The 16626-nt window shown below is 36.7% G+C and overlaps 1 protein-coding gene across 1 annotated transcript in view; it reads left to right on the plus strand.

Moving 5' to 3' along the window:
* Supt3h (SPT3 homolog, SAGA and STAGA complex component) overlaps positions 1–14623 on the plus strand; it is a 458422-nt gene extending 443799 nt beyond the window's left edge. Inside the window, exon 12 of the mRNA XM_026394451.2 lies at positions 14304–14623. Within this exon, the coding sequence (XP_026250236.1) occupies positions 14304–14345 (42 nt within the window). The 3' untranslated portion in view covers positions 14346–14623. The remainder of the gene's footprint in view (positions 1–14303) is intronic.
* Positions 14624–16626: the final 2003 nt, after the last annotated feature.

Consider the following 16626-nt stretch of genomic DNA (forward strand, 5'->3'; position numbering starts at 1 on the left):
GTTAACACTATTCTGCCAGCCAGAGAGGACCTCCTACTTAATAGGCAGGGCTCCATCACCGTTATTAAATGAAGACTCTGCTCTTGGACAAACAGCCCTCCATGATTCTCACAGGGTATTTATAACATGGGGGAAGTACCCAGAACAGAATGTTTGTTGAGAATTTTGCATGTTATAGTGCTATACATCATATGGTTCAATTTAGGTTCTCTGAAATATCAGAGTTACAATGAAATTATCAAAAGGGAAAAAGTCACAGGCAGTGTTACAAACAAGATGCGCCTATTTGTATATATGCTTGCTAATGCAATTCAGTCATGATTCTCACTTTGATTTTAAGAGTGTTAGACCAACATTCAGCTTTACTCCTCATAATTAAATCTCTTGCCCACACGCAGACACAGGGCAGCAAAGAATAGGAGCACATTTTATCTTTTAAAAAGATATTGCATGGCTTTGATGAAGCTCCGGAGCCTCAAAGAGTTATAGTATAAAAGCAAAACAATATGTCTCTGAGGGTACGGTCATCTCTTAAGCAAGAGAAGGTCCAGAAGAGGGTTCGGACACTGAATCCATCAGACCCACAGAGGACAGACTTGATTTGAGTGTGTGGGGGCTGTGGAATTTGAGACAACCAACCCAATTTTGGTTTAGTCTCCAGTTTTGGCACCAGAAGAGAGGAAGAAAAAGGCCAATTAACAAGCACTACAAAGTTTTACTGTGAAACTTGGGAGTGAGTGGGACAGAAAGGGGGTCTAATTTAGTTGACTCAAGAAACAGCATTTATACATGAAATTTAGAAAAGCACCTACCTTTCTAGCCCCAGCTCAACTGAGTATTCCAGTAAGCCAGACATCTCATAAGGGCCGATGGAAGCCTTTTGCTCTCAGTTTACTCTGCTGTCCCCCTCCCCATCCTTCCCAGTAGAGCAGAGCCAGGACTGAGGAAGCTCTACCCTTGTGCTCACCGTCTTCTCTCTTGTGCAGTGGAAAAGAGCATTGGGGAAATTCCCAGGCTTTCAGTAACCAGCATAGCTCCTGTGGCCCAAAAGTCATCCAGAATCTGTCTTATACTTGATTAAGAGTTAATGGTGGTTTGGGAAAGGGTGACTGTATGCCCCAGGCCTTTTTATTGTCCCTATTACTGCTAGATTTAATCCAAAACAGATACAGGTAGGCCACATTATTTGCTCAACCCTAAATCAGACACTGAACACAGCCTTAGTGGGACTTCACTGTCACCCCTTGAATGTACTAAAGATGCTTAAATTTCCCACAGAACCTTTCAGCCAGTTTTATCTTAATTATTTTGATTTTTCAGCCATGTACCAAAATTATTATTTTGACTACTCAGGGAAATGAAGTGATTCTCCACAGACTGCCAATCATGTAGCAGAAGAGGCTACCGCAGAACAAAAAGCTTCTAACTACTCAGCTGTACTGGTTAGGACATCATTAAGTCCCCACCCCACTCCCTGATCTCTTCAGCTTTGTTCTGCTCCCAAGGGCTCTTAATGTTAAAAAAAAAAAAAATCTTATATCTGTTTTCCTCATTAAGACCAGAGAAGCTAAACACATAGCTCTGGGCAGAATCAGAACCATCCATAAAGAACCCTAAGCTAAGTAATCCTGGACTCTTCCTGGTCACTATCTCTGAGTATTAGGTTTTTCATCTGTTAAATTAATAATTGGGCTAGAAAATTTATCAAAGATACTTTCTAATTCCAAAGTTCTATTGTGCCTTGACTCTAGAAGCTAGCAAAGGGTTTATTCAGCATGGTTTAGCAGGCTTAGTTTCCAAATTTCTTTTTCTGTGGTATGAATAAACATTTCAGCACCAGTCAGTCAGGCTGAGCTCCTTACAGTGACATCTCACCATCTGAAAAGGAAAAATACAAGGAATCTACAGATGGCCTGAAACTAAGAAATGTAAGAGATATAGGTAACCTATCTGCTGTCTGGGTAAAAGCCATAGTGTGAAACACACAATTTCTATCTCTTCTGCATTAAGTTCATTAGATACCAACATTAGGATGTTAAGAAATATTGTTTACTGAATAATCATAACACATTCTGAAAGCATGCCATTTATTGACAAAACTGTTTTGGGGTCCTCTTAATGGTATATGCATCCATTCTACCACCTTCTCAGCCCTCATTGTATATACCCTGGGGTGCTTCAAACATGTTCTAAAACCTAAACATTAAACACCTATTGACTCTGAAGAGCTAAAGCATCTTATTTTTTTAAAGGTTCCCTAGTGATCTGGACATGATGTTTGGTATGCTGTTCTTATAAGCATTAGTTAAGAATCTCCCTAAACTGAAGATGATTTAGATTCAGGGTCCATCTCTGCACTTGGAAGTATTATGCAAGGATGATTGAGTTTGAATTTGAAGTAATATTTTAATTTACCCTTTAAATGAAGTTTAACAAGAATTGAGCTTTCTAGGACTGAGAGAATATGTGTGAGTGGTAATCTGGGTGGACTACATTATACCAAATTTCTGAGAGGGGGGAATGTTGTTTTGTTTCAAAGTAAAATACTATGGTATAATGAAAATAATACAGGCCCCAGATGTAATCCTAAATCTACCTCTCATTAATCATGTCACTTTAAAAAGAAGAATATTCGGGCTGGGGATGTGGCTCAAGTGGTAGTGCGCTCACCTGGCATGCGTGGGACACTGGGTTCAATCCTCAGCACCACATTAAAAAAAAATGAAGTAAAGATATTGTGTCCACCTAAAATTAAGAAATAAATATTTGAAAAAAAAAGAAGACTATGCAATCTTTTAACTTGTTATGGCTCAAATCAGATATACACATGAAAGTACTTTATAAAATCAATTTTGAGAAATACATAAATCTCATGCCTTTTTAAAATGTTAAATATTGTGATTCAACCTTTGAGCAAAAAAGCAAATAAAAATGCTTTATTTTCTTCCTCTTTTCCTCCTTAAAAATGGCTTCTCAGCTCCTTTTATTGTGGTAGTTAAAACATTATTGTTAAATTGGAAACTTTAAGCCAAGGATAGTCTTAGTTATCTTGGTATCCTTTGTAATACCAAACACACAGTGGTTTACACAGAGTAAAATGAAGTATTTGTAAAGGAATTTGGAACCTGCTACAATGAAAGTTGTTATAGTTTAGATATGAGGTGTCCCCCAGAAGCTCATGTTTGAGATAATACTAGAACATTCAGAGGTGAAAGGATTGGATTATGAGAGATTTAATCTAATCAGTGCATTAATCCACTGATTGGGATTAATTGGTAGTAACTATAGGCAGATAGGGTGTACCTGGAGGAGGTGGCCCCTGGGGGCATGCCTTTGAGGTATACACTTGTCTCTGGTGAGGATGTCTCTCTCTGCTTTCCTCCATCACACCCTTGATGTTCAGCCTTACCTTCAGGAATCCAGAGCAGTGGAGTGGTCCGTTTATAGACTGAGACCATGAGCACCAAATAAACTGTTCCTCCTTAACATTGTTTCTGTCAGATCTTTTGATCACAGCAGTAAAAAAGCTGACTAAAACAAAAGTCTTATGCTTTTATTTAAGTTTGGAGAAGCAGAAAGGAATCAGGCAAGGTAATGAGAATAAAATAAAAGTCCAAATTTGGGGACTTAACATGGTTTTTATCTAGAGTTAATGCTGTATTAGGCTAATGGCACAAATAACACATACAAATAGTATTTAAGTTGGGACTCTCAGATACATTTTACATATTTATCTTCTTATGCTTAAGATAAATATTAATGCCTTCTTTTCAGCCCCCAAGGGGTTATCCACTGTGTTGCCCTGAATGGCCTTGAACAACCCTCTTGTCTCAACCCCTCAAGTAACTGGGATTATATGCACACGCCACTGTGTCCAGCTCTCTCATTTTCTAATACTAGTTTATGTTCCCTAAAATCTGCTAATCAATGACCCATTTTTAAGAAAGAAAGAAATCTGATAGTTAAATGTTTTCTCTAGCTTATCCACACAGAGTTAACAACAACAACGAAAACAGTCCTTTTATTTTAAATGCACACTTATGAATGCCCAGTGTAGCGAGTAGAGAGTCTCTGTCTGCCTATCCAGTCATATTTTTTAGCTTAGTCAATAAACAAATGTCAAAAATTGGGAACTAGCTTGATACTCAATTAAAAAAACAACAAACCTATGAACTACAACTGGTCTTTGACAAATTAAGTATCGTCTTTATTGCTGACTTTGAGAGAAGCTCAAATGTTTGAGCTTTTCAATAAATTCACAGAAGAGCAACTAGTAATTGAGAATAGAGTTTTATTAAATCAGAAAGAAAACTGACATGGCACATGGCAGTTAGGACCCAGTTTTGGGGGGGAGATCTGATTGTGTTATTGACTAGTTTATAATTTTCAGTATGGATGGGAGTCCAAACTGTTTCCGGTCAAAGTCTGAGTTTTACTATCTAGGAGTATGTAAAGTTGTGGAACTGGGAATCATTTGTAGGATTCAGCAGAAGAAAGTAAGTAGGATGCAAAGTTTCATGAGAATGTGACCTCTGGAAAACCCTTACACCAAGCAGTGTTTAAATTTGGTTAAATATTCACAACACAAATAGAAAAACATTCATAGTTGACACAAAGATGAGTTTTGTTCATCTTCCTGTAAAGTTGCTTACTCAGGAAAGGATACCAAATTTGGGACATTCCCATGGTTGCCTTACATAGACAACATACCTCCTTTATACACCAAAAGGAAAAAGCAGTGATTCAGGGTGTAGGACTCTAGGAGATTGGTTTGCTGAAATTGTTCTTCACTAATTACACATGATTGTTTGTTCCTTCTTTATTTTAGAATAGGAATGACTCATTACAGAAATCTGAGTCATCTAAACTTTGATTCTCTCATTAGAGTTGGCTACTTGAACATCTTTGTTAAGTAAGCCCATAATTTTTTAGTTATTTGTGAAGAATTCAGTTAAATCATCTGCGAAGGTGAATTAATTTTAAAGACACCTATCAAGTATTAAGGAGAATCACTCCATTTTGCCTACTCTAGAAAGGTTCAACCTAGTTATTTCTCAGGTAAGTTCAGCCAAGACTCAATTTTCCCCTACCCCAAACCTCATTTCATGAGCAGAGCTCATTTCAATCATATTCCTTTGGGAAGAATCTGGTGTTACTGCCAGGTCCATTACCTACATGTAAAGTCATCCCTGAGCTTTAAATACTCTGTTATGTTGAAGGTTGTCATTTCGATTGTGACATGTAAAACTTCAGGGTCATCAAAGTGTTACTTTGGCATAAGCCCCGGTGGCTGGGGGCTGTTCAGGAGCTCTCCTGCCTCCTACTGTGGAAAGATATCCTCTACCCCATTCCTGTAAGATTTTGGAGGAATCACTGAATGCTGTTCTCAAATCTTAGGAGGTGGACTTGGGAGTTAGTGTTTGCTTCAATCCAGAAGGCTTCTATCTGCAGCAGAAACAGCCCTGTATAAGAATGGAGAGAGAGAGAGTGATGAACTTAGATTTCTTACCCTTGATAAACTGATGCAGGGGGACTGCATAACAGCATAACAACTGATAAAATTCTAGCAAGGCTTTAAAGCCTGACAGCCCTGGTAAATCCTCTCTAAGCAAGATATTTGGAAAGGTTTTCAAGTTAATTGAATTTTTTTTTAAGATTAAGAGTCTTTTGTACCTCCTTATCATTATCTTGATCATAAAAGGGTAGTGTTTTTTTTATTTAGACATAATATTCATACCTCCTTATGGGGTACATTATAACAATTTGATACATATATATAATATGTAATTATCAAATCAGAGTTACAGGCATTTCCATGTCTTCAAACATTAATCTTTTTTTTTTTTTTACATTTGGGAATTTGTACTCTTCTTGTTATTTTGAAATATAGATTGTTTTAACTATAGTTAGGCTGATATGCTAGAAAAGCCAGAACAAATTCGTCTTGTGTTTTGTTGGTCCTTATCTTTCCTCCCTCCCTCTGCCCTATCCTTCCCAGTCTTTAGTGACCACTATTCCATTCCATTATTCTATGCAAATGACCTACTACTTTCCATAAATGAGTGCGAAAATGTGGTATTTTGTCTATCTGTGCCTGGTTTACTTCACTTACAAAATGACCTCCAATTGTTCTAGAACCATTTTTTAAACACACTATCCTTTTCCACTGTATGTTCTTGTGCCTTTGTCAAAAATCAGTTGGCTGTGTAAAGGTAGGATTAATTTCTGGATTCTCTACATGTCTGTTTTTATGACAGCTCCTTACTGTTTTGGTTATTGTAGCTTTGTGATATGTTCTGAAGTCAGGTATTACGATATCTCTTCCTTTGGATTTTTTTTCCCCCTCAGGATCACTTTGGCTCTTCTGGGTCTTTTATGCATCCATATGAATGTTAGGATTGTTTTTCTGTTTCTGTGAAGAAAATTGTTAGCATTTTGATGAGAATTGCTTACTTTGGTTTATATAATCATGTTAATAATATTCTGCCAATCTGTGAACATGGGATATCTTGTGTGTGTGTGTGTGTGTGTGTGTGTGTGTGTGTGTGTGAGAGAGAGAGAGAGAGAGAGAGAATTTTTTCATCAGTTTTATCATTTTCATTGTAGAGTTTTTACTTCCTTGATTAAATTTATTCCAGAATATTTTTGTAGCTATTGTGGAGATTGCTTTCTTTTTCAGAAAGTTCATTATTGGGGTATAAAAGTGATAGTTTGTTTGTTAATGTATTCCTGCAACTTTACTGAATTGTTTATAAGTTACAACAAATTTTTAAGCGTATTTAGGTTTTTCTATGTCTAAAACCATATCATCCTTTCCAATCTGGATGCCCTTTATTTCTTTCACTTGCCTCATTGCTCTTGCTAAGAATTTGAGTTCTATGTTAAATAAGAGTGTTCCGATTTAGAAGAAACGCTTGGGACTCTTCTGTGTTCAGTATATTGGCTGTGGGGTTTTCAGTTTATCATTTATTGTGTTGAGGTATGTTTCTTCCATATTCAATTTTTTCAAGAGTTTTTATTGTGAAGAGATATAGAATCTTTTCAAATGCTTTTTCTATGTGTATTAGGTGGACTTTATCCTTCATTCTGTGGATATGTTTTATTACATTTATTGGTTTACATGTGTTGGACCATCCTTGTGATGAATTCCACTTGATCATGGTATATGATATTTTTGATATGCTTTTGAATTCAGTTGACTAGTATTTGATTGAATTTTTATACCTATGTTCATCAGCGATATAGGCCTGATAAAGTACATTTTTGTTATAGTTCTTGTAAGTCTTTGTCTGGTTTTACTATCAAAAAAGTTTGCTAGAGTTCCTTCCATTTTGTTTATTTTGAGTAATTTAAGAATAATTAGAATTAGTGCTTCTTAGAATTTAGCAGTATGGGAAATTTTCACCTGTGCTTTAATTTCATTACTCATTATTGGTATATTTAGATTTTCTATTTTTTTATTCAGTTTTGGCATATTGTATGTGTTTAGGAATTTATCCATTTCTTCTAGGTTCTTCAATTTTTTCATACATGTATTTGTTCTAGTTTCTTATGATCTTTGTATTTATGTGGTATCAGTTATAATGTTTTTCATCTTTGATTCTATTTGAGTCTTTTTTTTTCTTGGTTAGTTTACCTAAGGTTTTTTTTAATTTTGTTTATCCACTCAAGAAACTGTTTCAATGATCATTTGTATTTTTTTTAGTTCTTATTTTTTTCTTTGATTGTGATCTTTATTATTTCTTTCTTATACTAATTTTGGATTTATTCTTACTTTTCTAAGTCCCTGACATACATTGTTAGGTTTATTTAAGATCTGTCATGTTGATGTATGAATTTGTTACAAAATATTATATTACTGTCAACTTCACTCTCAGTTCTGCTTTTGTTGTGTCTCATAGATTTTCATGTTGTGTTGTCATTTTCATTTGTTTCTAGACACTTTTTTATTTCCCTTTTTAATTTATTCAAATACCCATTCATCATTTAGGAGCATGTCATTCAATTTTTTCATATATTTATATACTTTTCATTCTTATTTTATTCTGTTGTGGCCTGAGAAGAAACATGATGTGATTTCAGTATTTTAAAATTTCACATTGAGACTTGGTTTGGAGCCTTAACATGATCTGTTATGGTTTCAATGAGGTGTTCTCCAAAAGCTATGTGTAAGACAATGCAAGAAAGTTTAAAGGTGAATTGATTGTGTTGTGAAAGCCTTAACCTAATCAGTGTGTTATTACCCTGATAGGGATTAACTGGGTAGTAGCTGTAGGCAGGTAGGGTGTGGCTGGAGGAGGTTGATCCCTGAGAACCAGCCTTTGGGGTATATATTTTGTCCTGAACAGAGCTAGCACACACATACCCTCTCCCCTCCACCCCTTCTCTCCTTCCTGGTGCCGTGTCCCTAGCTGCTTTCCTCCACCTCACACTTCTGCCACACAATGTTCTGCTTCACCTCTGGCCCCAAAGAATGGAGTCAGCTGTCTGTGGACTACGATCTCTGAAACCACGGGCCTGAAAATAAACTTTTCCTCCTCTAATTGTTCTTGTCATGTCCTTTGGTCACAGCAGTGAAAAAGCTGACTAAAACATGGTCTATACTGGAAAATGATACATTTGCTGATAAGAAGACTGTGTATTCACTGTTCAGTGTAATGTCCATTTGCACTAAAATGTGGTTCAGGTATTTCTTTGTTGATTTTCTGTTTGTATGATCTGTCTATATAGATGGGAAAAGTGGAGTGTTGAAGATTCTGGCTAACATTGTGTTTTTTAAAGTTTGTCTCTCCCTATAAATCTAATATTTGCTTTATATAGATGGTCCTGTGTTAGGTACATACATAGTTATCATTCTTATGTCTTCTGGCTAAATTGACCCTTCATCAATATATAACAGCATTCTTTATCTCTTTTTATAATTTTTACTTTGTTGCTTTATGGGATATAACTACTCACTTTTGTTTTCCATTTGTACAGCTTCTCTTTTACTAACCTTTCACTTTTAGTCTATGTGTGTCTTTACCAGTAAAATGGGTTTCTTGTAGGTAACATAGAATTGGGTCTTTTTTTTAATCCATTGAACCAGTCTATGCCTTTTGATTGGTTGATTTAGTCCATTTAAATTCAAGGTTGTTAGTGATAAGTTTTAACTTCCTTCTGTCATTTTGTTAATCATATTCTGCTTGTTTTATATTTTGTTTCTACCTCTCACTATTTTTGTGATTTCACTTATTTTTCTTTTCTTTCAGTAATTTGAATATATCATCCCTTTTCTTTTCAGGTCTGTAAAATTTCTTCTGAGAAATCTGCCCTAAGTCCAATGGGCATTCCCTTAAATGTGACTTGATGCTATTTCTCTTTTTATTTTTGGGATTCTTTGTCTAATTATTTTGACTAGAGCATTCCTTGGTGAAGGTCTATTTTGACTGAATCCAGTTGCAGCCCTTTGAGCTTCTTGCACCTGGAAGTCCATATCTCTTTCTTTTAAGATTTGGGAAGTTTTGATCTCTTATTTCGTGACATGGGTTTTCAATGCCCTTCCCCTTTTTTTCACCTTCTGGAATTCCCATAATGAAAATATTTGTTCACTTAACAAATATTATGGAACTTGTATTATGTCCCATAAGTCTTGACATTGTGTACGCTTTCTTCATTCTTTTCTTTTGGTCTGGATTAATTCAAAAGACCTGTCCTCAAGCACAGATACTCTTCTATTTGTTCTACTCTGTTTTGGAAGCTCCACAACCTTCAGTCAGCAACTGTGGATGTGACCCCATAGAATGTAAAAGATACCTTCCCCAGAACTCTCAGGATGGTTTGGGGAGATGTCTGGGCCTATAGCACCAGTAGCCATAGTTCTGGAGCCCCAGGATGAGATGAGACCTTCCTCACATACTACAGGGATGAGCACAGGTGATGCTGCAGTCTGTGACACCAGGAATTGTAAACTTGAGGTTGTGGAACATAAAGGGGACATTCTGTTGGTCCTAGGGGACAATTAGTGCTGAGATCAATAGTGCTGTTATCCACTTTCATTGAGCTATAGGACCCAGATAACTTCTTCAGGTCCCAAGGGACAAGAACAAGCAGTCCCAGGGGTTTTGGCATCAGCAGCTATGGTTCCAAGTCCATGGGCTGTGAAAAACCTTCCCTGGGACCCTCAGGGTATGTGCAGGTAACATTTGGACCTGTGGTACTGTTATTCATATACTGGAGATGTGGGATATGAAGGAGACCTTTCCTGAGTTCCACAGAATGAGTACAGGTAATATTGGGACTTTGGGCATTGGTATTTGTGGTCCTAGAGCTTCAGGAGGTGGATAGGAATTCCTAGGTCATGTGGGGCAAGCTTTGGTGGGGACAACGTTTGTGGGATCAGTAACCACAGTCCTGGAGCTGCAGAACATGGATGGAACCTTTCCCTCGTTACCAGAAACAAGCTTGGAAGTGATACCAGGTTAGTTTGTAATAGCATCAGCAGGCCCAAGGTAGTGGGAAACCTTTCTGAGTTCCTGACAGGTATACTCAAGGTACACAGGTGGTACTAGGGTTTGGGGCTGCTGGGATCTTCCCAGCTCCCAGTGAACAAGTGCAGGTAAAGCCGGGACTTTGTCCCAGTAGCTATAGTCTCAAGGCTTTGGGCTGAAGAGAAGATTTTACTAGTTTATTCCCATGAATCAAGAACAGATGGGACTCAAGTTTGTGGCTGTAGCAGTCACTGATCCTGAAGCTGCAGGACACTGAGAGGGCTGTCTTCTGCCCAGTGAAGCAGTTACCAGGCAGAGACTGTTGGCTCTGATGGGCAGGTGGCTGCAGTCCCTAAGGCAAGATGATATCCAGCAGTATTATGGCAGCTTGGGTTCTAGGAGTTGGAGGCCCCAAGTGAGTTCCTTCCTTGGAGAAGAACAATCACTCTTATCCCAGCCAGCTCCCTGGACTGTACTTAAAGGCCTTAAAGATGTGCACTTCTCTTACTGTTGGGACTGCCGGTCTGCTGCTATGATTGGGGCTGCTGGCACTCTCCTGCTTGCCTTCTCCCAGAAAGAAATACACCAGCCCCTCCACTCTGGCTACTAAAAAGCTGGGGCTGAAGTGACTGTTTGCTTGTTCTTTCCTCTAGGTTGCCCTCTAAACCTTCTATGCTGTTTAGGGTTCCCATTATTTCCTTACTGATTTTCAGAGTTCTCCCTCAATTACTGTCCTCAAAAAAGAGTTTTTGCTTTGTTGTTGTGATTTGTCCCTAGGCCAGAGCCATGAACAGAGCACCTCTAGTAGCCTGCCTCTTCTGTTTCTCAGAATTAGGCTGCTGATGACAAATTCATTGGGCTGAAAGAGTACAGCTTCACAAATAGCCCAAGAGTTGTTAGCTTCAGGGGCAGAAATCCCTAATATGAGATTTTATCATTTTTCTCCATTTTTCTGAAAACAGATGGTAGAAAAAAATGAGGGTTGTGTATTCTCTGAATGTGACTGCTACAGTTCAAATAATGCAAATTATGCCAGTGAAAGGGTGTGTGGTTAATTTAATTTTGCTTCATATGGATTTCCAGTTTTCCCAGCACCATTTGTTGAAAAGGCAATCTTTTTGCCAATGTATGTTTTCTGAGCCTTTGTCTAGTATGAGATAACTGTATTTATGTGGGCTTGTCTCTTTGTCTTCTATTCTGTACCATTGGTCTACATGTCTATTTGGTGCCAATACTATGTCATTTTTGTTACTATGTCTGATATTGTGATGCCTCCTGCTTCACTCTTCTTGCTAAGGGTTGCTTTAGCTATTCTGGGTCTCTTATTTTTCCAAATGAATTCCATGATTGCTGTTTCTATTTCCATGAGGAGTGTTGTTGGGGTTTTAATTGGAATTGCATTAAATCTGTATAATGCTTTTGGTAGTATGGCCATTTTGACAATATTAATTATTCCTATCCAAGAACATTGGAAATCTTTCCATCTTCTAAGATCTTCTTCAATTTCTTTCTTCAATGTTCTGTAGTTTTCACTGTATAGGTTTTTCACCTCTTTTGTTAGATTTATTCCCAAGGTGTTTTTTTTTTTTTTTTGAGGCTATTATGAATGGGGTAGTTTCCTAATTTGTTTTTCAGAGGGTTTAATCACTGATATATAAAAATACATTTGATTTATGGATATTTATTTTGTATCCTGCTACTTTGCTGAATTCATTTACTAATTCTAGAAGTTTTCTATTGGAGTTTTTTTTTTTTTTTTGATCCTCTAAGTACAGAATCATGTCATTGACAAATAGTGATAGTTTCTCTCACCATGCACAGTACTCAACTCAAAGTGGATCAAGGACCTAGGAATTAGACCAGAGACCCTGCACCTAATAGAAGAAAAAGTAGGCCCAAATCTTCATCTTGTCAGTTTAAGTCCTGACTTCCTTAACCAGACTCCTAAAGCATAAGAAATAAAATCAAGAATTAATAAATGGGATGGATTCAAACTAAAAGCTTCTTCTCAGCAAGGGAAGCAATCATTAATGTGAAGACAGAGCCCACAGAGTGAGAGAACATCTTTACTACACGCACATCAGATAGAGCATTAATTTCCAGGACATATAAAGAACTCAAAAAACTTAACACCAAAAAAATTAACAACCCAATCAATAAGTGGCCTAAGGAACTGAACAAACACTTTTCAGAATAAGATATACAATTAATCAACAAATACATGAAAAAATATTAAACATCTCTAGTAATTAGAAAAATGCAAATCAAAACTAAGATTTCATCTCACTCCAGTCACAATGACAATTATCAAAAATACAAGCAATAATAAGTGTTGGCAATGATGTAGGGGAAAAGGTACACTCATACATTGCTGGTGGCACTAAAAATTGGTGCAACTATGCTGGAAAGCAATATGGAGATTACTTAGAAAACTTGGAATTGAACCACCTTTTGACCCAATTATCCCACTCCTTGGTCTATACACAAAGGACCTAAAATCAGCATACTGTAGTGACGCAGCCACATCAGTGGTTATAGCAGCTCAATTCACAATAGCTAAACTGTGGAACCAACCTAGATGCTCTTCAGTAGATGAATGGATAAAGAAACTATGGTATATATACACAATGGAATATTACTCAGCATTAAAAGAGAATAAAATTATGGCATTTGCAGGGAAAAGGACAGAGTTGGAGAATATAATGCTTAGTGAAGTTAGCCAATCCCAAAAACCCAAAGGCTGAATGTTTTAATAAGTAGATGCTGATTCATAATGGCAGGGGGCTGGAGGAGGCCGGTGAATGAGAAGAATGGAGGAACTTTGGGCAAAGAAGAGGGAGGGGACAAGGGAGGGTCTTGGGGACAGGAAAGATGGTGGAATGATGGATTTTATTACCCTAGGTACATGTATGATTTCACATATGGTGCAACGCTACATCATGTACAACCAGAGAAATGAAAAGTTGTGCTCCATATACGTACAATGAATCAAAGTGCATTTTGTCATATATACCTAATTAGAATTAGTTAATTAATTTTTTAAAGGGGGGTATTATTTCTAAGTTCTGGATTTTAGTTCTCTTCCACTTTAGAATAAAATAAGATTCAGGACAATTTACAAGAGGCCCTGTGTTTTCCAGTTCTAAAATGAAAAAAAAAAAAACTATTGACATGAAAATCATGTAGTTTTGCTTTTTTCATTGATTCATTTACTATTGCAATTCCTATCCATTTTCCTGTTTTCTTTTATGGCAATATTTTATCATACCATGTATATACATTACTATACCAGTAAGTATATGTATGTATATGAAAGTATGTAAGGGTTCAAGTTTTTCATACTCTTTATTATGTGCAGAATTCTAAGATCATATTTTAGTGAAGAGGTAAGCCCTCTGTTGGTATCTGTTCACTCAGACTATAAATTAGGGTTAGAAAGGCTATAATGAAATGAGTCAGTAATTTATAAGCTATTAAGATAGTTATAAGTGATTCTGGAGCATGTTGAATAGAGAACATATGTTTATGAAAGAAGCAGATTCAGCACAACATCTCTTTGGTTTAGCCAAACCCAATCAATTAACAAAAGGGGATGTCTTTCTTTGCCTGTCTCCCACTTTCCAAAAATAGCATCACTAACCACTTGTTAACCACACTGATTTTTGTAATAGAATGGTTGCTATAGCTTTGCTACCAGAAATATTCAGATTAAGCACCCTAATAGATCATAGCCAGCAGTCTACAAAACAGAAAGAAAGCTCTGCTTGCTTCTTGCCTTCTTTCCTTGTTTGACTTGATGTGATAATTCATTGCAGATTTCTTTTTCTTTGACAGAGTGCCTACCGCAGAAATGGGATGGCTTTTCTAGCCTGTTGATGTGACTGTGCCTGCGATGACTGGAAAGGCAGTGTTATACTGAGGTGATCTCTTGAACAAAATAAAAGTTTACCTTCTCCATGTCCTAGGGAGTGGAATGGCTTATTGTGACTCCAACTAGCTGACTCCTGCTCTTTTCCAGCCCCCTTAACACTTTGTCTTGTTTACTAGATGGACCATTTAGCTAATAAATGGCAGGATGTTTGGGATAGTGTGTAGGTGGACAAGAATGTAGATCACACGATTTTGAAATTTTAATTTGGCATGGATTTGCTACCCTCAACACCCGTATCCTAAAAGCAATGTCTCCCCACCCCACTGTGTTTGGTCAGTGTTTATTTGATAACTTTATAATCCAGGTTTGAGACAAAGGAGACAAAATTAAAAGGACAGTTGATCTTCTCCTCCCACTGTCCTACCAGCTTTACTTTCCAACACTTGTTGATTGCATCTGCATGTATTTTACAGATACCTGTTTGTTTTGTAGCTAATCAAAGATCTGATTGACCTGCTGAACTGCCTTTTTCCCTCTCTTCTTCCCTCATGTACTATATCTGAATATGGGTCATTTCCATGCCTTCTTCCCATCTTCCTGCCATCAGCCATGTGTTTCTCCTCATACAGAACTTTTTCCAACATTTCCCTCCTTTCCCCTGGTCCACTTGCCAGGGCCACCATCCTATCCATTCCCTGTCCTATCAGAAGCAGTAGAAAGGAGCAGAAACGCTTGCTTCCTCTCTTCAGCATCCCCACCCAGTTGGAGACTAGGCAGCCACATTGCTTGCTGGGAGCAGCTGTGCTACCCTCTGGCATCTGTGTTTTCTGTGGTAAATGAGGAACTGTAACTCCTGGGAACAAACCAAAATATGGCAGATGAAGTTGTACAGTTCCTGATTAAACATGAATTGCAAAGAAGGAAGTTATTTCTTTAAATTCTGTGGGAATTTTGTGTAATTTAACTTTTATCATGGTTTCACACAAACCAAAACAGTCTTTTATAAAGAATTAATAAAAACAGAAATGAGAAGCGTGAAAATTTTTTTTCCTTGGGACCAGATCATTGAGAGTCTCGGTGTAATTGTCCCATGTTATTCACATTTGTTAACTGTCTTTTACCTGTTCTATGTTAATACTCTTGGAAAAAAATCTGCACGTCAGAAACAAAAAACAGATATATAATATCAAAAAAATTGCTGAATGGTTTTGATATTGCATCTGTGCTGATTGAAATGTACAATTAAACTTTTCTTTTTATCATCATCCTTATTTTCCTTGGCATCCCTAATGGTGGAAAATTATAAGTCTGCAGTAAACATCCTAACTTTTAAAATGACAGCATTTATTGTATTTGGTTTCATCTCCCAGCCTTAAGGAAGGTATAAAATTTTCAGTGGCTAATTTTTCATATTGAAATTTCTTCTGTTCCTGCACATTATATATTTTAAAGTTTGCACAAGATAGAAAATACAGGGGTTAGTTTTTTCCCTTCATTTTATTCTACCTGATCTCCACATAGTCCCAGAGAAGGAAGACTCAATGTACATTTCTCTCAGAAATATGACAGGTCTGTGTTTTCGTTGGTCTGGTGTATGTTTGTCTATCTTGAACAGTCTGACAGGTAATTATTTATAAAATCTGGTTTTGCCCAGTAAGTTCATATAATAACCTTTCACTTTTCATCATAAGCCAGAGAGCTGAATTTAGAATAAAACAAGGTCATTTATGTCTGTCCTGAACCAGCCTAGATGTCCCCATAATTGCTCAATATTTATATTTTTAATTCTTTTTTTTTCTTTTCTACACTTAGGTTCTTTTCTTACACTTTCTACAAGACTAAATTTGAAGTGAAATAAAATTCCTTAAGTAGTGAGTATAGAAATAAAAGAAAATTTACAGAATGAAAGTTTCAGAAAATGTAGTTTAAGATTAAAATAACAGAGCAGAATCTCTTAGATAACAGAGCAGAATCTTAAAGATAGTTGAGGACAGACTTTCATTTTTCAGATTAAAAAAAAAAAAAACATTTCCTAGAGAGGAAAGTGACTTTCCCTAAATCACTCAATAATGGCAGTGACAGAGATTAGAACCCATGGTCCCTTGCTTTTAACCTAATATTATATTCCATTATATTGGATTTGCATTAGAATATTACAAAGACTCATTGGAGTTTTATAGTATATTTATCCCAGTAAATTGGAACATATTTATCCCAATGTAAATTTATTTTTAAAATAATACTAACTATGGACATTCCTAAAGCATAAGTGCTATGTGTTAAAAT

Source organism: Urocitellus parryii, chromosome 8, assembly GCF_045843805.1.
Source record: "Urocitellus parryii isolate mUroPar1 chromosome 8, mUroPar1.hap1, whole genome shotgun sequence".
NCBI lineage: Eukaryota > Metazoa > Chordata > Mammalia > Rodentia > Sciuridae > Urocitellus > Urocitellus parryii.